This window comes from Bison bison, unplaced genomic scaffold, assembly GCF_000754665.1.
Source record: "Bison bison bison isolate TAMUID 2011002044 unplaced genomic scaffold, Bison_UMD1.0 scf7180017849896, whole genome shotgun sequence".
Lineage (NCBI taxonomy): Eukaryota > Metazoa > Chordata > Mammalia > Artiodactyla > Bovidae > Bison > Bison bison.
The window spans coordinates 941,365-968,963 of NW_011480469.1; the positions used below are offsets into that span (position 1 = coordinate 941,365).

At 43.3% G+C, this 27,599-nt stretch overlaps 1 protein-coding gene across 1 annotated transcript in view; it reads right to left on the reverse strand.

Annotated features, from left to right (window-relative positions):
- Positions 1-6: 6 nt before the first annotated feature.
- Positions 7-27,599, reverse strand: part of LOC104994608 (nuclear receptor coactivator 2) — a gene marked incomplete at its 5' end in the record, with an annotated part of 56,342 nt that continues 28,749 nt past the window's right edge. The window contains 10 exons of the mRNA XM_010848234.1: positions 7-861; positions 1,919-2,008; positions 5,924-6,122; positions 6,945-7,122; positions 9,264-9,501; positions 11,108-11,185; positions 12,066-12,344; positions 15,094-15,259; positions 23,489-23,618; positions 26,716-26,931. Coding sequence (XP_010846536.1) covers positions 850-861; positions 1,919-2,008; positions 5,924-6,122; positions 6,945-7,122; positions 9,264-9,501; positions 11,108-11,185; positions 12,066-12,344; positions 15,094-15,259; positions 23,489-23,618; positions 26,716-26,931 — 1,586 coding nt within the window. The remainder of the gene's footprint in view (positions 862-1,918; positions 2,009-5,923; positions 6,123-6,944; positions 7,123-9,263; positions 9,502-11,107; positions 11,186-12,065; positions 12,345-15,093; positions 15,260-23,488; positions 23,619-26,715; positions 26,932-27,599) is intronic.

A 27,599-nucleotide genomic window follows, 5' to 3' on the forward strand; every position in this document is an offset into this window, starting at 1 on the left:
TAGAGGGAGAAGGGAAGGATCAGATGGAAGAAGAGGCGCTGATTCAAGCTTCTGATGGATCTAAAGCAAACTGAATTTGGAAATCAATTTCTTTCTGATTCATGATTTGGGCGAACTAGTTTGGTTTGAATCAAAGAAATTGAAAAGAAAAAAAAAAGAGGAAGAAGGACTTGTTAATGTTAACAGCCCTCCCACAGGCTCTTTTTCATCTGTTCAAGGAACTGGAAATGCTTTCCAACACCGTCTTGAGAGCTTTCTACAAAGATACAACTACAATGTCTTGGTCTTCACTTCTTGGGCATGTCTGTACACACGGCACGGTCCACGGTGTCTGTCCTGCTTATCCCAGAGGCAGGCTTAGCTTAAAACATCTTTAGTTTGATTTTTTTTTTAATCTTTTCTTTCCCCCAGATGAAATCTTAATCTTTTGGACTGGTTAGCCAGGGAAAACAAAGCAAGAAACCAGTGTCTGGAGCCAGACAGGAAGAGAACAAGAGCATGGGTTGTTTTCCTTAAATACATACATTTAGATACATTCAATCTGACACGGGTGTGAAGTCTGCCTGTCAACATTTACTCTGCAGGAGAGATCTAAGTTGCACTAAGGTGAATGCAGTGAACAGACTGACAACTGTCCGGACGCGAGCTGCAGACCATCTGTCAACCCGACAGGCGGCTCCCCCAGGAGGAGGAGCCGAGGGACTCGGCCGTCAGCCCGTCTTGCTCGGGCAGGGCTGGATGGCAGGTCGGTTGGGTCGAAACGAAGAGACGCAGCTCTCCAGATTGGTAAGTGTCTTGAGCAAGTGAGCCCAGTCAGCTGAAGAAAGAAGCAACCAGCTACCTTCAGTGTCAGCAGTATTTCTGCGGGAAAATAAAGAGAAAGTTGTCATGGCTCAGAATTTTTGGTAAAACCATCATGAGGCCCAGCATGAAAACATCAGACTACTTGGCCATTTTAAATAACCCCAATCACAAAGGTTACACTCACTTATTTTTTTGTTTTGTAGGAAATTCAACATCAATTCTACATTTTGTCACTTAAGAGAGAACTTGAAAATAGTTACTTACTGCTAGGGACAACATTTTCTCCCTTAAGAGGCCCCAGCACCTGTGCCAAACTGTTCAGAGCCCTTCCTCTTGTTAACAGGCCTGTCACCAGGCTCCCAACTCAGGTGGGTTCTCAGTACTAACTGTTCTACTGTTTCAAGATTTAGTTGGACACAGTAATATCACTCTTCTTAGAAAAAGTGTTTAAGATGATAAAGAAATAATATAGATCAGATTTTAAGACTGCTGCTTAAAGAAAATGAAATCTAGAACACTTAGAATAAACTTGGGCTTAATGAAGGGAGAGTGGGGTCTTAGCCACTGAACCACCAGGGAGTCCACCCTAGATCTTCTGAACGCCCTGCACCATCTGACCTGCAGTAGCCTTCCCCTTAGAATAAACTCAGACTTAATTAAGTGAGAGAGAACAATTAGAAGCTAGTTCCTCTTCATCCTTCTGAAAATCAAACATTACAATTCAGAAACAAAAAGAAATCAGAGTTTGTGCTAACACGCCTAATTCTTTGCTATTTCATTTTTTGCTTTGCTATAATCATTCCATTCTGGGGCAAAATGAGTGTTTTTAAATCATATGCCACCATCAGCTCAACTAAAATGAGCTTAAATAAAAAATTACTCACACAAACATCGTTGTATATCCAATAAGATGAGATTTTTTTTTTTCCTTCTCTTTTTGGCTGCATTGCACAGCATGTGGCTCCTGCATTGGAAGGGCAGGGTCTTAGCCACTGGACCGCCGGGGAAGTCCATATTACACAATTCTCCTCAGCCTACTGGCTGACAACGTGTCTGTGCCAATTCTAGTCTATGGAATACTCACAGCCGCGGGTTTACTTCTCTGGTTTCTTACCCGTGATGCATCTCCCTCCTGCTTAATCATGTCCATCCCAGGCAGCTGGCTAGGGAAAAGGCCGCCTCCCCTCAGAGCAGGGTCATTCACCTGAGGGCGACAGGACAGCACGGGGCTTTATCTTGAGAGACATCCATACGCCTACTGGGGAGCAGCCACCCACCAAGCTTCTGCTTTGTTTCCAGGAGCAGAATTACCAGGACAGAAGGCCACTCCCCTCATCTAGTCTCCCACATGCAAGTTCTGGGGGGAGTGTGGAGGAACGTGAAAACGTGCTGCACTCACTCTCATCTGTGTCCGACTCTCTGCGACCCCATGGACTATAGCCTGACAGGCTCCTCTGTCCATGGGGTTCTCCAGGCAAGAATACTAGAGTGGGTTGCCATTTTCTTCTCTAGATGATTTTCTCCACCCAGGGATCAAACCCACATCTCTCAGGTCTCCTGAACGGGCAGGTGGGTTCTTTACCACTAGCATCACCTGAGAAGCCCCTATAAATACACTGGCTGCCTTCCCTATAAATACACTGGCTGCCTTCACAATTAATTTTCATTTGCATTCTATATAGAAATTCAACAGAGATAATAATATTAGAAACATTCTTATGTCTTTCAGTTCAGTTCAGTTGCTCAGTCTTGTCCGACTCGTTGCGACTCCATGGACTGCAGCATGCCAGGCTTCCCTGTCCATCACCAGCTCCCAGAGCTTGCTGAAACTCATGTTCATCATGTCAGTGATGCCATCCAACCATCTCATCCTCTGTTGTCTACTTCTCCTCCTGCCTTCGATCTTTCCCAGCATTAGGGTTTTTCCAATGAGTTGGTTCTTTGCATCAGGTGGCCAAAGTATTGGAGTTTCAGCTTCAGCATCAGTCCTTCCAATGAACATTCAGGACTGATTTCCTTTAGGATGGAATGGCTGGATCTCCCTGCAGTCCAAGGGACTCTCTCAAGTCTTCTCCAACACCACAGTTCAAAAGCATCAGTTCTTCAACACTCAGCTTTCTTTATAGTCCAACTCTCACATCCATACATGATTACTGGAAAAACCATAGCTTTGACTAGATGGACCTTTGTTGGTAAAGTAATTATCTCTGCTTTTTAATATGCAGTCTAGGTTGGTCATAGCTTTTCTTCCAAGGAGTAAGCGTCTTTTAATTTCATGGCTGCAGTCACCATTTGCAGTGATTTTGCAGCCCCCCAAAATAAAGTCTGTCACTGTTTCCACTGTTTCCCATCTATTTGCCATGAAATGATGGGACTGGATGCCATGATCTTAGTTTTTTGAATGTTGAGTTTTAAGCCAACTTTTCACTCTCCTCTTTCACTTTCATCAAGAAGCTCTTCAGTTCTTCTTCGCTTTCTGCTATAGGTTAGTGTCATCTGAGAATCTGAGGTTATTGATATTTCTCCTAGCAATCTTGATTTCAGCTTGTGTTTCATCCAGCCTGGCATTTCAAATAATGTACTCTTCATAAAAGTTAAATAAGCAGGGTGACAATATACAGCCTTGACGTACTCCTTTTCCTATTTGGAACCAGTCTTTTGTTCCATGTCAAGTCCTAACTGTTGCTTCTTGACCTGCATATAGGTTTCTCTGAAGGCAGGTCAGGTGTTCTGGTATTCCCATTTCTTTAACAATTTTCCACAATTTGTTGTGATCCACACAGTCAAAGGCTTTGGAGTAGTCAGTACAGCAGAAGTAGACGTTTTTCTGGAATTCTCTTGCTTTTTCGATGATCCAATGGATGTTGGCAATTTGATCTCTGGTTCCTCTGCCTTTTCTAAATCCAGCTTGAACATCTGGAAGTTCACAGTTCATGTACTGTTGAAGCCTGGCTTGGAGAATTGTGAGCATTACTTCGCTAGTGTGTGAGATGAGTGCAATTGTGTGGTAGTTTGAACATTCTTTGGCATTGCCTTTCTTTGGGATTGGAATGAAAACTGACCTTTTCCAGTCCTGTGGCCACTGCTGAGTTTTCCAAATTTGCTGGCATATTGAGTGCAGCACTTTCACAGTATTATCTTGTAGCATTTGAAGTAGCTCAACTCGAATTCCATAACCTCCACTAGCTTTGTTCGTAGTGATACTTCCTAAGGTCCACTTGACTTCACATTCCAGGATGTCTGGCTCTAGGTGAGTGATCACACCATTGTGATTATCTGGGTCATGAAGATCTTTTTTTGTTTAGTTCTTCTGTGTATTCTTGCCACGTGTTCTTAGTATCTTCTGCTTCTATTAGGTCCATACCATTTCTGTCCTTTACTGAGCCCATCTTTGCATGAAATGTTCCCTTGGTATCTCTAATTTTCTTGAAGAGATGTCTAGTCTTTCCCATTCTATTGTTTTCTTCTATTTCTTTGCATTGATCACTGAGGAAGGCTTTCTCATCTCTCCTTGCTATTCTTTGGAACTCTGCATTCAAATATTATATTTTTCCTTTTTTCCTTTGCTTCTCTTCTTTTCTCAGCTATTTGTAAGGCCTTGTCAGACAACCATTTTGCCTTTTTGCATTACTTTTTCTTGGGGATGGTATTGATCACTGCCTCCTGTACAATGTTCCTCTGTCCATAGTTCTTCAGGCACTCTGTCTATCAGATCTAATCCCTTGAATCCATTTGTCACTTCCACTGTATAATCGCAAGGGATTTGATTTAGGTCATACCTGAATGGTCTAGTGGTTTTCCCTACTTTCTTCAATTTAAGTCTGAGTTTGACAATAAGGCATTCATGATCTGAGCCACAGTCAGCTCCTGGTTTTGTTTTTGCTGACTGTATAAAGCTTCTCCATCTTTGGCTCCTAAGAATATAATCAATGTGATTTCGGTGTTGACCATCTGGTGATGTCCATGTGTAGAGTCTTCTCTTGTGTTGTTGGAAAAGGGTGTTTGCTATGACCAGTGCGTTCTCTTGGCAAAACTCTGTTAGCCTTTGACCTGTTGCGCTTTGTACTCCAAGGCCAAATTTGCCTGTTACTCCAGGTAGCTCTTGACTTCCTACTATTGCATTCCAGTCCCCAATAAGGAAGAGGACGTTTTTTTTTGGTGTTAGTTCTAGAAGGTTTTGTTCTTCATAGAACCATTCAACTTCAGCTTCTTCAGCGTCACTAGTCAGGGTATAGACTTGGAATACTGTGAAACTGAATGGTTAGACTTGGAAATGAACAGAGATAAATCATTCTGTCGTTTTTGGGACTGCATCCAAGTACTGCCTTTTGGACTCTTTCGTTGACTATTATGGCTACTCCATTTCTTCCAAACAAGAGCAATACTGCCTAGGAGCCTGGAATGTTAGGTCCATCCACGAATCAAGGCAAATTGTAAGTGGTTAAACAAGGAGGGGATGGCAAGAGTGAACATTGACATTTTAGGAATTGGTGAACTAAAATGGACTGGAATGGGTGAATTTAACTCAGATGACCATTATATCTTATGTCGTTATATGTTTACTTTTTTGAGTGCAAAGTAGACCAACGATCCTTTCCCACCCCGTCCTTCTTTGGCCATGCTGCATGACTTGTGGAATCTTAGTTCCCTGACCGGGACTGAACCTGCACCCTCAGCAGTGAAAGCAGAGTCCTAACCACTGGACTGCCAGGGAGCTCCCTTCACCTGGTTTTATGTTTAGGAGAAAAAAACATCAGTTCTTGAAAATCCCCAAATATAACTATTTAAGAAAGTGCATTTCATCACTCCATTTTTTGACATTCATTTTTGATATTGCAAAAGCCTTAAAATAAGAGAAAAATATAGAAGACAAGTTAGTTAAGAAATATTTTAAAAGATCTTTGAGCTGTCAGAGATCCTTTTGTGTTTATTTCATCATTAACACGTATTTCTGTTAATTGCACTAACACTAGTGATGGTAAGGTGAAAAAACACTCTTCAAAATAAATGTGGGAATTGATGGCAGATGTTAAGCACATGGAAAGACTCATTTAATAGCAGAAACAGACAAAAAGTTGCAATCAAGAAACTGAGGGTGGTTTCTCTTTGGGGTGCTCACCTGCTCGGGACCCATGGAGGACAGCCCTGACGTAGGCACGGAGGTCACTGAGGTCATGCTGATCTGTCCGGTCATCTGGTTCATGTTGTTCATCCCGCCTGTGTTGGTCGCCATGGATACATTGATGTTCATATTGTTATTGTACATGCTGGTGTTTGCCTGCTGTGCGAAGTGTGGAGGGGACTGTTGCGAGAACATGCTAGAAACACGGTGAAAAATTACAATGTTAGAGCCCTTGGGCAAACAGGGAGGCAGGATGAATAAACCTAGGCTGAGAGAACCCGGGGAGTGGGGCATGGGGTGATGGCCAGGAGACGGTGAGATCAGAGACAGCAGGGGAAGGGCTCAGCCAAGCTGCAGGGGTCACTGCGTTCTGACCTGTCCCCATCATCACCATGTTGGGGTGGTGGACAAAGTCTGGAGGGACACTTTGCACTCTCATGTCTGCACCAGACAAGGATTCTGTTTGCTTTTATTACCTGCACTGAGAGGGGGGTGGGCTTCCCAGGTGGCGCTAGTGGTAAAGAACGTGTCTGCCAACGCAGGAGACGTAAGAGAGGCGGGTTCAATCCCTGGGTTGGGAAGATCCCCTGGAGGAGGGCATGGCAACCCACTCCAGTATTCTTGCCTGGAGAATCCCGTGGACAGAGGAGCCTGCTGTGCTATAGTGCTGCAAAGAGCTGGACATGACTGAAGCAGCTGAGTATGTACACACGATAAGAAGGTGGCTTCCAGGCCACTGCCTCCACAGCACTTGCTCTCATACATTGGGGGTGCTACCTTCTTGCGGCGGTGGTGGTAGCGGGGGTGGGGTTCCTTTTACTCCCAAGGCAAAAATATTAAGCTAGGGTTTGGTAAATTCTGGTAACATCTGCCCTAGGAAAAGCAGATTGGCTTATTACTCAGGAGTTTACTGGGTATTGTTTGCTTGAACAAAGAAGAACTTTCCAGAAAAGAGACAGGAGGGCTATAGAAAGATTGCCTGGTGATCGTTTCAAAAAGACACAGACACGCAGCATACCTGTTTGCGCCCATGCTCCCCTGCGCCCACCCGTTCATGTCCGAGGAGGCCTGGTAGGCTGGGTTTGCCTGGGACTGCTGCAGCATGGGGCTCTGGGTGTGCGCCAGCCGGGGTGATATCAGAGGGCTCTGGGGTGCGGCGGCCCCAGTGAAGCCGGGGTCAGGCTGCTGACTTATTCCTTAAAAGACAGAACAGAAATCCCAAGGAGGCTGTTAGTTTTATCATTGAGGCAGGGGACAAAAGAGAACATTCAAATCAAATACACAAAGAAAATTACTTTCATGAGGGAGGTTCAAGAGGGAGGGAACATATGTACATCTATGGCTAATTCATGTTAAGGTATGGCAGAAATCAAAACAATATTGCAAAGCAATTATCTTTCAAATAAAAACAAATTTCTTAAAAAAATTAAATTACTTTCAAATACCCTATCTTGTGCTGGTAAGTTATACACATTTAGAAAGGATTCCAAGTTGGGATAAAATGCATGAAGAAAAACTCTTCATACCTTGGTTCTCTATGGTAATTAGAGGCGTGCCCAGGAGACATATTAACTATGGAGACTAAAGACAAAGAAAATACCATTCTTGCCCCATATCCCTAGCAAATCAACAATGGGTCAAATGTATGTATTTCTCTTTGACTGGAAACAGTCTTTCAATGTTTATGCGTCACTACAATTAGATTAAACTGGATTAAAGTTTGGTTCTCTAAAAAATCAACACACTTGACTACTTTTTTATTAAATTAAGTTATTGTATGATGAGATAGCTATGTTTTAAAAATAAGTGACCATGAGAATTCCCTGGCAGTCCAGTGGTTAGGAGTCTCCACTTTTACTGTTAAGGGCCTCGGTTCGATTGCCAGTCAGGGAACTGGGATTCTACAAGTCACATGATATGGCTAAAAAATACAAAATTTAAAAAAGTAAGTGCATTCATGATTAGCTTACTGTGTATTCATAAAGAATACTTTTACAGTATACAAGATTACTTGTACACTATATAAAATTACTTGTACACTATACAAGTATCTGGGATACTTTTGCACCATACAAGATTAACAAGAAAAAGAAAAACTCCATGTAAGCTGCTTGGTCAGTTTAGAGACAAATGGTGTTTACATTAAAAGGAAAGAAAACTTTGAGCAGACCTTCTTAAATCATCAAAAAAGAAAGAGAGGAAGAGCTGGGAAACAAAGGAGGCAGCTTTTTAGAAAATTTCAGGGATGACATTAAGGTAATCCCATTTTTGCCTAGAAGACTTGTAAAATACGCACATTTAATGACTACTTTAATAAGCTATGAAAGAAAAACTTAAGATCACACAGGAAAAAGCTGTACATTATCCTTCTGGGTCTTGAAAGAAATAGGAGATGTGAGGTTCAAGCACCACAAAGACTGGGTAGTTGTTTTTAGAGAACTCTGGTGGGAGATGGGGAGAGTCATTTTGAATGTTAACCTTGATGTAAGCACTTAACTTTTATCAATAATTCAACTATTAACCGAATATGACATGCATACAAATATTAATGTTTATGACACAGCATGCTTGTTGCTTAAGATTGACATTATACAACAAATCAATACAAAGAAAATGAAGAGCTAGTCTACTGTGGTTTCTGTAAGGCACTTCTGAAGAATTATCAATTCATTAAAGATTTGATGTAATATTGAAAGTGGAAGTGTTAGTCGCTTAGTCGTGTCCAACTCTCTGCGACCCCATGGACTGTAGCCTGCCAGGCTCCTCTGTCCATGAGATTTCCCAGGCAAGAATACTGGAGTGGGTAGCCATTCCCTTCTCCAGGGGATCTTCCCTACCCTGGCATCAAACCCGGGTCCTCCTGTATTGCAGGCAGATTCTTTGCCATCTGAGCCACCAGGGAAGCCTTTATTTTTCTCAAGTCATAGAAGGTCTGTAACACTTAAAGGATATACATCTTTCAACATTTGTATCTACCAGTTTGTCTAAGCAGACTCAAGTATATGCACGTGCACCTGTGTTTACAGACATGGATGTAAACACAGACATGTGTACACGCTTATGCACACGACTGGCACTCTCTGTGTGCCAACCTAGTCTGGTTATTCTTAAAGTAAGACCTGTGCTCGGAGACAGGGTAGTGGCTGAGCTGAGATGGGAAGATACTGCATTGGACCTGGGGACTCCTGATGAGCCCCAGCTGCCCTTGCGGGTTTCCTAGCATCCCCTGGTTAGCCAGGTTCATCTGGGATCCACACAAAGAACTGTGACTGCGGACAGTGAGGGGACCCTGGGAAGAAAGGAGTGGTGGAAGGTGGTGGGGGTCTAGGTCCCATACCGTAGTTTGGAGGAAATGGAAACTGCTGTGCATTTGCCTGGGGGATCCGGGGGTTGCTCATGGCTGCCGGGACGCCACTGGGAGCCCCCACGCTGGGCGTCATGTTCAGCCCCTGCCCTCGCATCATCAGGGTTCGCTGCTGAACCTGCTGCTGCTGATGATGCATCTGTCTTTGTCGAAGATGTTGGTTCAGGATTTCCCTCTGTCTCTGGGCCAGCATCTGGGCGTTAATAGGTGCCTGGAATGGGGGTGGGCAATACACGGAGGAAGACATGGGGGTGGGCACAGATCGAAAAAGAAACCGCATGTTAGAAACAGGATAACAGAGGGTACAGGCTCATGCAACATTATTTGGAAAATAAAGAGAGAACGTTTTAGAGCTGAACAACTGGCGGTGGAGAATGTGAGCCCTGAGTTCTGTACACACAGTGAGGATTCGGAACCCTTGCAATGACTGATGTGGGTCAGTTCAGAGTGACTATCAATAAACTGGAGACTCACTGTGAGAGGACACCATTAACTATGGGACCCCAAGATAACATCACTCCCGTCTGTAAGAAGACTCTGTACAGAAACCTTGAAGATGGCAGTTTAGAGGCTCATTAAGGGACATTCAAGTCTAAAGGGACGCCAAGTCACTTTGCTGAAAGGTGGCTTTGAAGCACTTGAGAAAAGGCTGAATGGAGGCAGAAAGAAAGGGAGTTGCGTAAGGAGAGGAGGGTGACAGAGGCCAGGATGGAGGGTGGATGGAAGGATGGATGAGGGAAGGGGTACCGTGCTTGCTGTCAGTGAGGGGGACAGGCTGGTTATGGATCTTGGCTGTATATAGCTGACTTCATTATTCACGGACTGGCGAGCTGGCCTACCCGCTAACATGTACTTGTCACCCCAGAACCAATACTCACTGCACCATCGTCATTTATGGATACATGTGGAACAGCAAAAAATGTGAGAAGCCCAACATGCACATTCCTACCCACGGCTGAAACGAGGTGACATCAGTTCTTGTTTCAGCTCTCACACTGCAGACAAGTGTCCTTCTTGTGGACTACTTAGTTCCACGTTTTTCACACTGTTGTGCTTTTTATCAGTAACTCTGCTGTTTAAAACTAGTCCTGAGACTAGTGCTATCTAGTGTCCTAAACAAGTCCAGGAGGCTGATGTGCCTTGTGGGGGAAACTGTGTGAGTTAGACGAGCTTCATTCAGGCGTGAGTTATGGTGCTGCTGGCTTTGAGTTTGACGTTAATGGATCAACAATATATATTACAAAAGGTGTCCTCAAACAGAAACAAAATGGACTGACTGATGAAAATGTGACAAGAGGCTCAAAGAAACCGAACACTTTATTTCTCCTAGAAGCAACGGTTCACTATTTGCCAATTCAGTGTTGGCAGGAACTTTGCTTGCTTGCTTTGTCAGTCCCACTCTTTGTGACCCTGTGGATTGTATCCCAGGCTCCTCTGTCCATGTGATTCTCCAGGCAAGAATACTGGAGTGTCTTGCCATTTCCTCCTCCAGGGGATCTTCCCGACCCACGGACTGAACCCGCATCCCCTGTGGTCTCCTGCATTGCAGGCAGGTTCTTTACTCACTAAGCCATCAGGGAAACCCAGGACTGAACACACAGTGTGAATAATGGTAACTGACCGTATGTGGCAATAAAAATGGCAGTGATGGGGAGGGAACCACAAAGACAACAGACTAGACCAATAAGCACATGGCGTGACCTCCATCGTCTGGATCTAGATCTATGTGTGGCCTTCTAAGTCGCTTTACATAGGATATCAAGGAGGGAAATGATGAGACAGGTTAAGTGGATACTGACAGCTTGTCTGCCCCTTACCTGTGTGGGTACTCCAGGCCTCAGAGTCAAGTTCACATTTGAAACATTGCTGATTTGATTCATAAGTGGCTGGCGATTCTAAATGCACATACATGGGAATCAGTACACTTTTAAACAGAATATATTTTACTTCAAATTCCCACCTCAAGAAACCTTCCCCAGCCCCCAAACCCAACATCCACATGCTGCTGGATACTGAAACCACATGGTGTGTGGCTGGATACCCTTGTGAGCTAGTTATCAAGTGATGCTTCCCATTGCTTGTAGCTGAGAAGTTATTTTGGACCGTTTGGAAAGTACACTGTTTGCAAGGGAGAAAAAGAGTAGAATGGTCAGAAGAGGAGGCCAAGAGGAAGATTAAGGAAAAAAGCAGAGGGAAAAAAATGAGGGGAGATTTTTAAAGTCCACAATACTGTTATTTACTATATGACAGAAATCTGTCCAGGCTTGTTTCAGTGAGAACATACTTTCTTGAGCAAAAGAGCTATTCCTTAATGCACCACCCCTCTGCCACCATTCTGCTAAAAGCCATGATTTTGATCACAAGAGAGGACTCATGGCAGGAGCTCCTGGTGTCCTGCATACTCACTTGGGGCCAGAAACTGTGCTGGGTCCTGTCAACCCATACATAGAGCCTTAGCCTGTTAACAGCTCCATTTTATAGATGTAAACACTGAGGCTTGGAGAACTCAAGGTTAGCCCATCAGTAAATCACTGAGCTAGGAAATCAGAGGAGAGCTGCTCTAGCTGGAAGCAGGGTCAGCAGAGGAGCAAGAAAGAAGGGAAAGAAGAAAGCAGAAATGAGCATGAAAGCTGTATGATCATGGCAACATCTTCACTGTCTTAGGACAGAATGAGACTTAAGCCCCCAAAAGGACGCCCCGTTCTCGTGCCATCTCACATCCACCTTCACTGTGTACCCCCACCCCGACTTTCTGCGTAGTGGCCAGGAACACACCTGCTGTGCTTGGAGGCGATGCTGCAGTTGAAGCCTCAGCTGGTTGGGCTGGCTCTGCACAAGGCCTGTGGGCCTGAGGCCAGGCCGCGGCTGCATGCGGAGGGTGGCGTAACTGGGCCGCTGTCCCATGGTGTGGAAGTTTGGATCCTGCATGGGCGTGTAGCTGCCCTGGGCCATCTGCGCCTGAGACGCATACTGCTGCGGGAACACGGGGGTCTTCTGCTCTAGCATGAGGCTGGAATCCTGACTGGAGAACTGCTCTGGGTCCACACCTTGGCTCTGAAGAGAAAGCCCCCAGATGACCAACACATAAATAAAACCAGCAGAAACCGCAGAGTGAACATAAGACTTTCCTCTCACTGCCCTGTCTCTGAAGCTTCTGCTGTTGTACTTATGGCACAAAGGTACTTCTCCCCTGACTCTCCTTGTCTTTGTAGAAAACGCCTCTTTGTTCAAAAGATCCAGTTACTTGAGGCAAGAAGCGGGCTTCAGGCCTGACTCCCAGCAACCCTTCTTCCCAGGGAAGGGGGAAGCGGTCATAAGTATAGAAAGCCTCCTACTCTCACCACCAATCTGACTGACCTGAACCTGGTGCACATGTCTCCCAGGTGTGTTCAGTGTTCTGACTGCTTATTTACTTCAAGTAGACAACTGCCTTGACACCTGGCTGGGGTCAGCAGTGTTGGGGTGCCCACCGATATTATTCCCATTTTGCAGACAGTTAAACTGAGACTTGGAGATGCGCGGTAAACTGCAGCAAGCCTGTCTGGCAGGTAAGGAGTCGGTTCCAGTCGAGTCTGTAATTTAAGACCTGAGCTGCTCACCAATGTGACACACTGCCGTATCTGACTGCTTTCTGTGGTCGTCAGAATTCCCTACACAGTCCACATTCTGCCACCATCTTATTTCCTTTTTTTTTTTTTCCTTTGGCTGTGTTGGGTCTTTGTTGTAGTGCAGGGGCTTCGCTAGGTGTGGCACAAAGGGTTAGTTGCCCTGTGGCATGTGAGATCTTAGGTTCCTGACCCAGGATCAAACCCATGTCCCCCTGCAGTGGAAAGTGGATTCTTAACTGCTGGACCCCCAGGGAAGTCCCACCATCTTATTTCCAACTAGATATATCTAATATGTTTGTCCTTCTTGACTTCTTAGAGCTACTCCATCTATCTGGCTCAGAATGGAGTGGGTACAGAAAATCCAGAATTTCCCAGGGGCGACAACTTCAGGTCAGGTGGCCCTAAAATGACTGCAAATCTGGAGGGTGCACTTGGCTCATTCTTTCTTCCTTCTGTTATGAACCTCCCAACAGAGAGGAGGGAAGGACCCAACTGTAAAGTCATCTCTTAGGTGTGCTTTAACCACAGTAACATCCTAGGTTTTCCTTAAGCTAGTCTATCCATGTGACAGCAGGCCTGGGGCCACCCAGAATCCTGCCCTCAGATCAAGTTTAACCATGAGAACTGGGCCCATCTTCTTGTGCATAACAGTTTTAAAAATGTGGAGCCCACTCATGGGAACCATTCACTGTTGAATTACTGCTCTAAGTATATCCACAAAACCATCTCAGATCTTGAAGTATTGGCCCATCTTTAGAAGAGAGAAAGTTTAAGTAATTTCCATTTTTAAAGAAAACACATAACTGATGACTACAAATAAAGCCCATTTGTGTTCTACATTTCCCCAACTTCACCTAATAATCACTATTTCTATAATTCAGGTAATATGACATTATAAGGATGGATTTGATGAGACAACATAGAAACACAAATTAAAAAAAAAAAAGATTGAAGATATTCAATGATGAAATGACACCAGTTTTGATAAAAACAATGCTTGAGTCATGCAGCAACCCCAAGAATCATATATCTTTAAATGTCACTTAGACGAAACACAGGGATAACAGTGCTGAATGCTAAATTCTCACCAGCGCTAAAGGCAAAACAAACCAGCCACACAGGAAATATTTCAACTCCATTTTCCTCTCTTGATTTATTCAGGTTATGTCATGCAACCTCAAGTCATCTCTTTCCAGTCTGCTGTTCTCAGTATGAATTGACAAGTCTTAACTCCCACATCTGTCTGCTGAATGTGGGGATTACGACAAGACTAGTTTTAATGCTTCAGAGAAAGTCTCCCATGACTCGGCACCACCCTTCTCACAGACCCTCTCAACACCTCACACGTCCAGGAAGCAGATCAAACTCTGGAAGGTACTTCTTAGCACTAAGACAAAGATGATTCATGACGAGAAAAGAAGAAGACGGCAGTGAGCCTGTGATCTTTCTACGGGAAAACAGGATGCCTGCTTCACATCAATTGGGCTGCGTAGCCAGACTGAGAAAAGTCCTCCAAATTATTTCATGAGACTCTGTTAGGTTATTATATTGCTGCTATGAAGTACTCTTAAATGACTTTATGTCACCAACTAAATCAACTATACAGGCTTCCCTGGGGGCTCAGACGATAAAGAATGTGCCTGTAATGGAGATCTGGGTTCGATCCCCAGGTTGGGAAGATCCCCTGGAGAAGGGAACGGGGGCATGGGCAGCGGGGGAAGCAGTGTAAGCCCACGGAGACTGGCTAACTTCACCTTTAAAGTGACTTCTGCTAACTTATGTGCAACCTGTTTTAACACAAGTAGCTTCCTATCACTAGCTCACAGATATAAGATGAAGGATACTGGTTTTGAGATGGAAGGTTCTAGATCGCTGAGACAGCAGTGGTCTGTTCCTGGCCTCTCTGCTCCTTGTTATGTTCCTCCCTGCCATAGTCAAGTGACCTGGACTTGAGTTTATGTCTTTTGGGCAAATAAATCCAAATTACAGGTAAAATTCATTCTTGGTCATTTCCATTCTGGGGCAAAAGTTGATGTGGGAGTAACAAGGAGAGGGGGTGACAGGAAACAGGGCTCCTGGTTACGAGGGAAGAGCACGTTCTAAAAAGCCGACTGCCGTTTATGTGCAAGCACAAGAAAACAGACGTCTCTGTGTCCCTGCGAGCTTGGCCTCCGCCAGCCTCATGGTGTGCCCACCTGGCTGACGAGCTCGGGTATCCCCAGGGCTCTGTCGATCTCCTCCAGGCCATCAAAGTTCCTCAAGGCCATGTACAGCTGGTCCAGGAGAGCGCCTTCATCACTCGGAGACTCTGCTGCGGGATGTGGACACAGCAAGTCGTCGGGAGAGCTGCCGAATGGCTGCCTGTAAAGAGACAAACTTCATCTCGTGCCCACGGAAAAGTGAGTTGATTAGAGAACATTTTTTTCCCGCCTTAATAACAAAAGTAGTAAAATACGGTACCAGTCAGACACAAACAACAACCCCACATAATAGATACGCATTATTTAGTGCCTAACACAGATAGGGGGCTTCCCTGGTGGCTCAGTGGTTAAGAATCCACCTGCCAATGCAGGAAGAGATCTGGGTTTGATGCCTAGGTAGGGAAGACACCCTGGAGAGGAAATGGCAACCCATTCCAGTATTCTCTTGCTTGGAGAATCCCTAAGGACATAACTCACCAGGAGCCTGGTGAGTTACAGCCCATGGGGTTGCAAGAGAGTCAGATACAACTGAGCGACTAAACAACAACAACAACAACAGAGATAGGTGAGACACACGTTAAGGCACTGGATGTTATGATTGTTGTTTTTATTGCTCCTGCTCTAAAACTGGCAAAGCTGAGGCTTGGAGGGCTTGTCAGACTCCATGGTGGAGAACAGACAGGCAACACTACAAAGTGGGGATTCATCACCGGCCGGGGTGACCACCGTGTGCCTACAAATCTACACTGACTCTTCTAGCATATATACTCATATATTTGCTTTGCCCTGGAGTAGTCCGTCTAGTCAAGGCTATGGTTTGTCCAGTGGTCATGTATGGATGTGAGAGTCGGACTGTGAAGAAAGCTGAGTGCTGAAGAATTGATGCTTTTGAACTGTGGTGTTGGAGAAGACTCTTGAGAGTCCCTTGGACTGCAAAGAGATCCAACCAGTCCATTCTGAAGGACATCAGCCCTGGGATTTCTTTGGAAGGAATGTTGCTAAAGCTGAAACTCTAGTACTTTGGCCACCTCATGCGAAGAGTTGACTCATTGGAAAAGACTCTGATGCTGGGAGGGATTGGGGGCAGGAGGAGAAGGGGACGACAGAGGATGAGATGGCTGGATGGCATCACTGACTCGATGGACGTGAGTCTGAGTGAACTCCGGGAGTTGGTGATGGACTGGGAGGCCTGGTGTGCTGCGATTCATGGGGTCACAAAGAATCAGACACAACTGAGTGACTGAACTGAACTGAAGTAGTCCAAGGAGTTTCCAGGATTTTAGCAGGAAAGACTAATTGATTACATAGTTTCATTTCTCACCAGGCTTGAATGACCCATCTGAGGGACACAGTGAGCATGAAAGCTCCATTACTTTTTTTGAACTCAGCTGCCATTAGCCATTAGACTGCACTTGGCTGGACTAATGGGATATTTCTCCGTCATGCATAAGTAGGATTTGCAAACATTTATGAAAATCCTCAAGAAGTGTGGCTGTCAGGCTACCAAGTTAGTCACGAAAAGTCAACCGTGAACATGCAGATTATGTCTGTTGTATATTTTAGGTGATAAAACTGTAACACTACACTCCAAATTCAATGGTATAATAAAGTCCTGTGATTTACATTAACTGACAACCTTGGGAGTTAAAAAGAGTTTCTGAGTTACTCAAATATTGAAAGGGGAAATGATCCTCTAATCTGTCCTCTTAGAGGTACTACATGATGTTTTGTAGAGAATGAAGTTTACAAGTAAGCACCCTCATTCTTAGGGCTTCCCTGGTAGCTCAGCTGGTAAAGAATCCACCTGCAATACGGGAGACCTGGGTTCATTCCCTGGATTGGGAAGATCCCCTGGAGGAGGGAATGGCTACCACTCCAGTATTCTTGCTTTGAGAATCTCCATGGACAGGGGAGCCTGGCGGGCTACGGTCCATTGGGTCGCAGAGGGGGAAGCGACTGAACGACTAAGCACAGCACCCTCATTCTTAAGTGATGATAGATTCACATAGGGATAACAGGCCATGTTTCCTAAAGCTAGTTCTGTGCCATTTTGGCCTAGAATCCTGAAATGCTGAGGATTTACGCCAATAGTTAGTTTCGAACAGTTCTAACCCAGTGCACTTAGAAATAATCTACCCTCTTCATTAGCCCCAGTCATTTGTGAAGAAAATCACCCAGTAAGTGTGCCCTTCACTAAACTGTGTGCCTGTAGTCCTTGGCTCTCTGAGCTCGCATCCCATGACCTGAGAGGTACCATAAGAGGCCTTGCCGCCAGGGCCTCAGTTCTCAGGAAGACGTCAAGCACCCAAATAGACTGGACCCTTCCTGTTTCCACATGCTCCCAGAATTAAGTATCTAAACACAACTGTGATCAGATTACTCTACACTTAAGGAGTGGGAGGAAGGAGCAGATCAGAACACTGGCAACAAGAAGGAGAAAAACCACAGCACTGCATGTCACGGAAGCAAAGAGCAGAGGAAATTCCCCAGAGAGGAATGACCAACATTCAGATGTGATACATTTTATGAAAAAAGAGCTCAAGTCAGCCGACAGTGGATGCTATTTACCACCTTCTCTTAGGCCTGAAACCTCATTCCCCAAAGATGCTAGTTAATATTTTCTTTCTTGAGCTTTACTTCATAATTTTCAACTTCTGTTTCTTCACAAGCTTTAAATCCCCACACAGCCAGAGCCCCCACCCCAGATCTCTACTATGAACTCGGGTCCCTCTTAAATGGAGTGAGGCTGCAGGAGCTCTGTGGGAAGGCAGGTGCCCTGTATGCATCTGCTGGCGTCAGCTGGAAGAGGAGACCCTGTCCGGTATCGTGGGAGACAACTCCACTCCAGGGAGGGCACATCCCAATACAGAGAAAAAAAAAAGTACTGCAAATGTTCATTGGCATGTAAGTGATTTCCTACATAATAACCTATTTTTTGGTCTCATGATTTCCTTTTCTTTTTCTAATTAAAAAAGTTAAGCTAATGTATGACCTAGATTCCTACTTTGGTCAAAGCCCTCTTCAACTTGAGCTGGGGCCTTGGGGATACCTGCTTACAGTCTCTAATTCTCCTGATACGATGTTGCCAGGTTCCTGTTCCCATTACTGAGCGGACTCACAAAATCCCAGGCCCTGGGACAGGGTGCTGGTGGTGGTGGACACACACACTTCAGTAAAGCCTAACCTGTCCCAGTATAGCATAGAGCCTACGGCTTCCCTGTGGGTCCCAGCTGCCCTGGGCAGCCGGCCTTTTCCTAGAAGATGCTGTATACCCGCCATAATGCCAAGACTTCCCATTCCATGTTCCCACCCCCTCCTGCATCTGTGATCCTTCCCCTCCAGGCTCAGCGTTTCTCCTCCAGTCACCCCCGGCCATGCCCACTCTGCTCTCGACTCCAGGCCCACTCACTGCGCTGTGCTGACCTGATGCTGGCATTTACTCACAAACCTCAACTGTGCCTGGTGAGCACCTTCAGTCTCTTTGTTGGCTCGGTATCCGAACTGTGTTAAGTTCAGCAAGTTCCCGTTGGTGAAAATAAGAGGTTCTTGATCTAGCCAAGTTATCATACCTTATGTTCAGAAAAATACAGTCTTATGTTCATAAAAATATATTGCATTGTGGCTTGGTATCATAAATTTGGGCATACCATGAGTTACAACACTTCTTTGAGAAACATAATACGTTTGGCTTATAGAAAAAATAGTGATCTGGACTTTCAATTCCACCTTTATAAATGACTGCCAATATGATGGGAGAAAATTTTTTCTTACATTTTGGGCAATTATAAATACAGTTACAATCTAGATGGTGGCTGACAAATACAGTATTAAGACAAGGATGAAGTTCAGAGGAATAAATGGAAGAACACACAGAAGCCCCAGGTTGGCAAAGCGGTAAGGAATGAACTGGCAGAAGACAGGTCCATTGTCAATAAAAATCTTTCTTTTTTAAAAAAATTAAAAAAAAATTTATATTCTATTTGAGTATAGCCTATTAATGACGTTGTAATAATTTCAGGTGGACAGCAAAGAGACTCAGCCATACGTATATATATGTATTCATCTCCTTCAAACCCCCCTCCCATCTAGGATGCCACATAACATTGAGCAGAGTTCCCTGTGTAGGTACTTGTTGGTTATCCATTTTAAATATATACATGTCCATCCCAAACTCCCTAACTATCCTTTCCCCCGCAACAACCATAAGTTTGTTCTCTAAGTCTGTGAGTCTTTTTCTGTTTTGTAAATAAATTTATTTGTATCATGTCTTTTTAGATTCCACATGTAAGGGATACCATATGATAAAACCTTATTTATTGAAATCTATACTTTTATTTATTTATAGACTACCAGGACATTAAAGATGGTGATAAGGGGAAAAAGACAAATTCTGAGCTATTGTTTGAGAAATTGGAACATTACCATCACTTTTTACTTGTATTTTCAAAATTTTGCAAAAAAGTAGCAGCTACTATATGATAAGAAATTAATGGTCAACCAAGAAAACTTTACTCTTAGGCACATTACAAACAAAAGAACACCAAATTACCTCAGAAATTCTGAACTTAATGTGAAAGAAAGTCTTTCATGAAAGGCAGCTACTGTTCACTTTTACATACATCAACAGAAATTATAAAAAAATCATCTATACATTTGGGGCTATATTTTAAATATCTCTTTTACCTACCAGATGAATAAAAGGAAAAAAAAAAACCACAATGAAATGACAGCCAATGGAAATAAAATTATAAATAAATGAGGATGTGAATATGTTAGAAATTTAAGGGCTAAACTACTCTCTTTTTGAAATGTGTATATATAACTAATGCTGGGCTCATGAAACATGAAAACATCTACTTCTAAATAGGTAGGCAGGAAAAATATTAAATATTAATGGTGATATTAATGTTTACAAAGGGGATTTAAAAAAATCACTGCTTTTCTTTTATTTAAAAAGAGAGACGTGGTTAGAACCCTTGTTGTCCATCATCTCTGGATTTCTTTGACAATAAGACTACCATAAATTTGGTCATAAATTTCTTCTAATTGAATTATTTAAAATAAAAGAAGAGGAGTTAAGTGGCTAGAAAAGCTGAAATAACTTTAAAAATAGTAAAAATGTTCGGTTCTGTCCACAGAGTTCTTATATAAAGAAAACTGACAGTAATACCAACAACATGAGAACAGGGTCAGAGAAGAGCCACAGAAATGCCCCGGCATGCTGAGCAGCCGACTCTCACTGGCTTCAGCATATACTCTGCATTTCTCCTCTTTTGTTTTTTAGTTGTTGCTGTTGTTTGGCCTCTCTCTGTGGCTTGTGGGACCTTAGTTCCTTGACCAGGGATTGAACCCATGCCCCCCTGCCATGGAAACGCAGAGTCCTAACCACTTGACTGCCAGGAAGTCCCCATTTTTGTTTTAACAGAACCCTCCTCGACTTGGGCAACAGTGAAAATCCTAACTTTGGGCCTAGTTTTCCCCTAGAAACTAATCTTAGATATTTCATCCAAAACGTTTTCTACTGTGTGCAAGTTTCCATGGACATGGGTATGTTTTTAACAAACCAAATAAACATATTTAGAAAATGCACACACTCACTGACACCATGAAATCAGACTTAAAGAGCTGGAAGGACCCTGAGAAAGTACCACCTCTAAGGATGACTACAGTGGTTATTTATATGATGCTCTATTCCCAAGCAAACCCAGTGATGCAGGCCACACACCGCCCTTGGTACCCAGTCCAGTGAGAGCCACTCTGACTGTGGTTCTTCTGATGTTCTCCCCTGCGAAGTACAGTGGAGGAGCAGCGGTGCTAGCATCACTTGGGGCTTGTCAGAGACGTAGAATCCTGGACTCCACTCAGAACTGTGGTCCAATGAGACCCCGCAAGTGGTGCACAGGCACCGGGGGTCTGAACACACTAGTTTCTCCTACTAAGTGAATGGAATACAGCTGGTGAGCACCTTCTCTTATCTCCCTAAACAGCTGTTAAGCAGTTGCCCTGGTCTTTTCTTTCAGTGAAATAACTAGTCCCCAGCTTTTTCTCACCCAGCCTATTGTTAAGCTCATATTCACCTTACGCTATTTAATTTTTTTTTTTTTAAAACTTCACTGAGTGCCCTGAATCCTGCATCATTCTCTTAAGATACAGAAGGAAAACAGGCTCCACAACACAATTCTGAGCTACACAAAAGCATTTCATCTCAGGGTAGGAGTCATTTTAAAACCTGTTTGTTTGTTTTTTTAAAAACAAGAAGCTCTGGAAATATTCTAGCCTTATGAAATTTCAGAAACTCTGCTTTTATTATTAGTGAATTTGATAAAAGTACTTTATAATTTTAGATTTGAACAACCTCCAAAGGACAAAATAGTTCAGTCTGTAGCGAGGTCCTCGCTAGCCTCCAACCTGAACTCTTCACATGAGAGCCTCAAGACCAAATTTCTCCAGTTGTTTCCTAATGTTTACTTCCCAGAACACACTGCCTGCATCCTTTATGTTCCCATGCTGACTCGGGCTCAGTACGTGAATTATCTCCCTCCCTCGGGGCTCTGTGCCCACACAATTGGCTGAGCAGCACCATGATACAGGCCTCAGGGTCGCCTGCGAGCCACCCGCTTCCAGTGCTTTGCTAACCCTGAGATTAGCACATAACACAACTGTGATGTCGTCTTTCCAGGGAATAATGGAACAACCACCTTCGAGCTAAAACTTGAGCCACACCTAAGCCCCCGGGGACAGGTGGATTTTATCCTCAAGAGTCGGGGCTTGCTGGGCCACAGCCACGAGAAAGAGTTGATGGTGTGTGTGTCGGGGGGCTGGGCTGCTCTGAGCAAACTGGTGAGCGGAACCCTCACCCCTGCAGAGACCAACGCAAATTCTCTCCTAAGAAAAAGTATCCTCAGTTTTAACCCCAGTGTTTCATTGACCAAGAGTAACTAGAACTCCCAGTGAAAGACTGCCATAATACTCAGGGAATGGGCCACCAGAAGCAAGAGTCAGTCACTGATTTACACCTGCAAGGAATCCAGATACTAGAACTCCCAAATCAAGAAATGCAGAAACAAAGGATGAACGTCATGTTTAAAGACATAAAGGTGGAGTCAAAAATAAGCAAACCACAAGAGACCATGAAAAATAATAAGGCAAATAGAACTTTTAGGAATGAAGAATGTAACTGGATCAAACATAGCTAAAGAGATAATTAATGAAATATACATATGAATAAATTATCCTCAATGTAGTACAGAGAGACAAGGAGATGGAAAATGGAAGATGGATAAAGAAATAAGGAGGGTATGAGTTCTAAAAAAATCTAATGTAGAAAGTTAACGTGTCTTGCCAGAATCCCAGAAAGAATAAAGGAAATGGAGGTGTGGCAGTATAGAGAGATAATGCCTAAATTTCTAGAACTGATGAGACACACAAATTGACAGATTTAAAAAACAAGCACAAGATATACCAAACACAAAGCAGTATAAATAAATCAATTCACACCTAGACACACTACAATAAAACTACAGTATAGCAGTTACAGAAATATTTCAAAAGCAATTAGAAAAGATTGCCTACACAGAAACAAAAATGATGAGACTAATAATCAGAATCAAAAAACTCAAATTTGATCATATATACCACTTTCTTTTTCAAAAAACTTCAACAGCTTAAAGAAAAAAGGCCAAATTCTTCAGAGTTTGCAATTTAAGACCCTCTATAAATCTGTTCCTTTATTAATCTACTCTTCCAGTTAAATCTTCTGATACTGTTTTTTAATGTGGTAAAATATATGAAGCATAAAACTAGACAATTCTGTTACCCTAAACATATTGTGTGGTTTCTGTAACCTCTAAGCCTCTGATTATACTGCTTTTGCCAGATGAACTGGCTTCCTGCCATCTCTGCCCATTGAAATGATACCTTTCTTCTACATTTTTTAAAATCTCTTGGTCACACTGCGTGGCATGTGGGATCTTAGTTCCCTGACCAGGGACTGAACTTGTGCCCTCTGCATCGGAAGTATGGAGTCTTAACCACTGGACACCCAGGGAAGTCCCAGTGATATCACTTCTCATCAACTCTGAAGCTTTCCCCAATCACCCCAATTGAATGATCACCCCATTTATAGTACATGCTAGCTCATATTAGTTATTAGTCTACATATTTTATTTTCCAACTAAACTGCAGCATCTTTGAAGGCATATGCTCAGTTAAACTGATTTTTGGATTCCCCTCCCTCCCTTACCTCCTGCACTCCCAGACCAGTAAGTGATATAGTTTGAATACATGAAAACGGGTCAGGCACCAAGTGTTTAAAAGGATAAGATTAACTTCTGGCCTAGGGCTGAGATAACTCGTGAACTCTGCTCTCTGGGACCTCCCGAGTGCTCACCTGTTCTGGCTGGCAAACGGTGCCTGGTCTATTGGCAGAATGCTCTCAGGCCAGGGGGCGGTCTGATTTGGAGGTGCTTGTTGTTGGCTATACTGAGGTCCCCCCATGTTCATCTCCAGTTCAGATGGCCCTGAAAAGGGAGAAGAAAACAACCCCTGAATCTTATAACTTGTAATCAGCGAAGTGTCTGTTTCAGCTATGGAACAGAAAGAGAAATACCTGGCTGATAGAAAAGACAGAAATAATAATAATTAGGTGGAAATAATAAGATAGAATTTTTGTTCTGAAATAGAACAAAAGGGCAATAAATATCAAGGCTGATCACCCACTTTGAGACTCTAGATGAGCAGTTCCAAACTCCTTGTACTTAGGAATTTTTATGCTAAGTCACTTCAGTTGTGTCCGACTCTGTGCAACCCCATGGACTGTAGCCTGCCAGGCTCCTCTGTCCATGGGATTCTCCAGGCAAGATTACTGGAGTGGGTTGCCATGGCCTTCTCCAAGGAGTCTTTATATTCTTATTAACGTACAGGCTTTTGTGTAAGTGGGATGTATCTTACTGCTGTTTACTGTATTGAAAATTAAAACTGGGAAATAGAAAAAAATGATTCTTAATTCATTTAAAAATCATCATAATAAATCCACTATGCTATAAACAAGACTTTTCTTCCAGTAGTATTGAGATATAATTGACACACAGCATTATGTGAGTTTAAGGTGCACAGCACTATGATTTGACTTACATACATCATGAAATAATGATCACATTAAATTTAGTGAACATCCATCATCTCAAATAGCTACAAATGAAAAAAAAGAAAAAAATTCTTTTCCTTGTGATGAGAACTGTCAAGAGGATTTACTTTAACAACTTTCATATATAACATACAGCAGTGTTAGCTATATTGATCATGTTATACATTACGTCCCTAGAAATTATCTTATAATAGAAATCTGTGCCTTTAAACCACCTCCAACCAGCTTGCCTTTCCCTGCCCTCCCCTCCCCTCTGGTAATCACAAATCTGACCTATTTTTCTATGAGTTGTTCGTTTGCAACACAGATAAGATTTTTTTTTTAAGCCAACTCTATTGTGCGTCCATGAGAGAATAATAATATCTTTATATTATTATGAGAATAGTTTTGGCCTTGCAGATCCCCTAAAAGGGCATCACGGTCCTGGACATAATTTTGCGAAGTGCTTGTAAGACAGGAGTAGAAAGGGGGCTCAGACAACTCAGACATGCTCTTTCTTAGGAATTCTTTGTAGAGGTTTAAAGCTAATGCACGATATGAGCTCTTTAATGATTGTATTATCACTGTCTGTGGACCTGTCTTCCATTACAATAGATACTTTTCTGTTGAGTTCACAGCTTTTATGAGTTTATTAAAAATCAGAGCAATTCAGCTACACCATGAAGCTCAAAGAGCCATTTTTCAAGCTCAAAAGCTATGTGTCATTCATGAAGAAAGACTGAGGATAAATGAAATTTCTGGACAGAAACGATTTACTATGATGATTTTTAAATGAATGAATTAAGTATTTTAGAAATTTCCCAGTGTATTTCTGCATGGAAATCTGGCCATTTTTAGTATTTTTCATGCATGTCTCAAATTATGTGAATTTACACTTGGGAATCGTGCATTATTAATTGGAAGTACACTTTCCATAGAAAGGCAACATGAATGTCATCTCAGAAACAATAAGCCAAAATGTGCTGAGCAATTAAACAACTAGAAAAGAAAATTGATGCCAGGGCGGGATGACCATTCTGCATTATTATGTCAAAACCATCCTGGCATCTTTCTGGTAATGACTTAGCGTTTACTCATCCTGCTCTGGGCTTCCCCAGTTGCTCAGTGGTAAAAAAACTTGCCTGCCAATAATGCAAGAGATCCAGGTTCCACCCCTGAGTCGGGAAGATCCCCTGGAGGAGGAAATGGCAACCCATTCCAGTATGCTTGCCTGGGAAATCCCATGGATGAGGAGCCTGGCGGGCTACAGTCCATGGGGTGGCAAAGAGCTGGACACAACTTAGTGACTAAATAATAACAACATCCTGCACTATCTAAGTATATGAAAAAGTATATAAACATCACCTTATCTGAATTATGGTAACAGACAAGTGGAAGGTTAGTATGTCAATATTAAGAAACAAGAATGAGCTACATTAAGTTTTTTAAAAAAATAATCGTTTATTGAGATATAATTGACATACTATATACTTAGCTCACTTAAACTGTTATGATTCAGTGTCTATTAGTGTAGTTGCAGAGCTGTACAACCATCACAATGATCAATTTTAGGATGTTTTCATCCTCCCACCCCCAAAAAACCTCATAATGTAATCAGGAGTAACTCTCCATTCTCCCCACAAAGCCCCAGCCTTAGGAATCCACTAATCTTACTTTATCTACAGATTTGCCTGTTTTGGACATTTCATATAAATGGTATCAAACAATGTGTCTGATCATTAATTTTAATAACATGTGAACTGTATCCAAACAACTCTAGTGATCCTTATATGTTCTGAGTTGCTCTGTAAGACCCTGCTCTTTCAGTGAAGACCTGGGAGAGTCTTGTGTAACAGTCTAGGGTAAAATGTGCTGTGCTTAGTCGTGTCTGACTCTTTGTGACCCCATGGACTATAGCCCGCCAGGCTCCTCTGTCCGTGGGATTTTCTAGGCAAGAATACTGGAGTGGACTGCCATTTCCTTCTCAAGGGGATCTTCCTGACCCAGGGATTGAACTCGCTTCTCTTACATCTCCTGCATTGGCAGTGCATTCTTTACCACCGTGTCCACCTAGTCTAGGGTAGTGCCCAGAAATTTGTATTTTAAGGTCCTGATGACCATGCAGAGTTAGGGACATTGCTGTACCATTGAAATGCTTCTTTAAAATATCATCTATATGATATTTCTAGTGTTACAGTGTAATCCATTCCCTGTAAAAGTTGAAATCGGATAGTTTCAAGCAAAAATGAAACATCATAAAGGTAGTGAGTTATCTTATTTTACTGGAAATCCTGCAATTCTATGACCTGTGCAGAGATCTTCAGCAAAATCCCACATTTGATAGCTTGACACAGGGTGGTGGGGGGCAGTGGTGGGGCGGGGGGTATTCCCTAAACCGCAAATGACAAGCCTGACAGAACTTAAGGAGCTGTTCCTCTCTCCTTCTAAGAATGCATCAAACTGAAAAGCAAAGAGTATAGGAACCACCTTACCCATATTCATGACCTGAGGTTGAAGCATCTGTCTTTGGCCAGGCTGGCTGTTGGGTCTCATGGGGATGCTGGCTGTTGGGTTCCGAATCATACCTCCTTGGATCGGCCGGTTCATGGCATTGCTGGTAGCAGCACAGGTGACCCTCACGGCAGGACTCTGGGGCGCCCACTCCCCAGAAGGCATGGTGGGCCGGGCAGCATTGCTGCCAATCATGCCTACAGGCAAGGCAGAGAAGACAGAGATGTGGTGACCGGAAACATAGTCAACATGCAGGAACACTAGACGCTCTTACTCTACACGAGACAGACAGTTGTTCCTAATACACAGTTAACCCGACAGCTCACGCCCTCGCCGGGCCAGATGTGGGCCTTGGGTAAGAAACACAAGCTGGCAATTACTATGAAGTTTTTCACAACACAGACTTGCCACTCTTTACAGTTCGGAAAAGCTGTTACAGTTGTTCCCATATGTACTTAAGAGACAGGTGCTGTGGCGTGTGGAGAACCCCAACTTCCTTCCTCAGGAAGTGAATCACATTAGCTGATATACACGTCAATGCTTTACTTTCCAAAAGGGAGGTGAGGCCAAGAGAAACAAGGTAAAAACTGATAATCAATATTCTAATTCTAAACCCAAATCACAGAGAATATCCCGTGAAGCCTTGGCCAGACTTTAAATTCTCAAATCCCTTTCGGAGCATTACAATTTGTTAAGCTTCAAAGCTGAATGAGACAGCCTTGGAAGCTGGGGGAATGAGAGCATCTTTCCACTCTGGTTCTTTGTGGTCACGGCAAGGAAGCGCCGGCTGCCTCGGTGTGCCTGGACCACCTCGTTGCTGGTGATGTAGATCTAGACTGCGTAGGGACAGATTTGTAAAAATCCT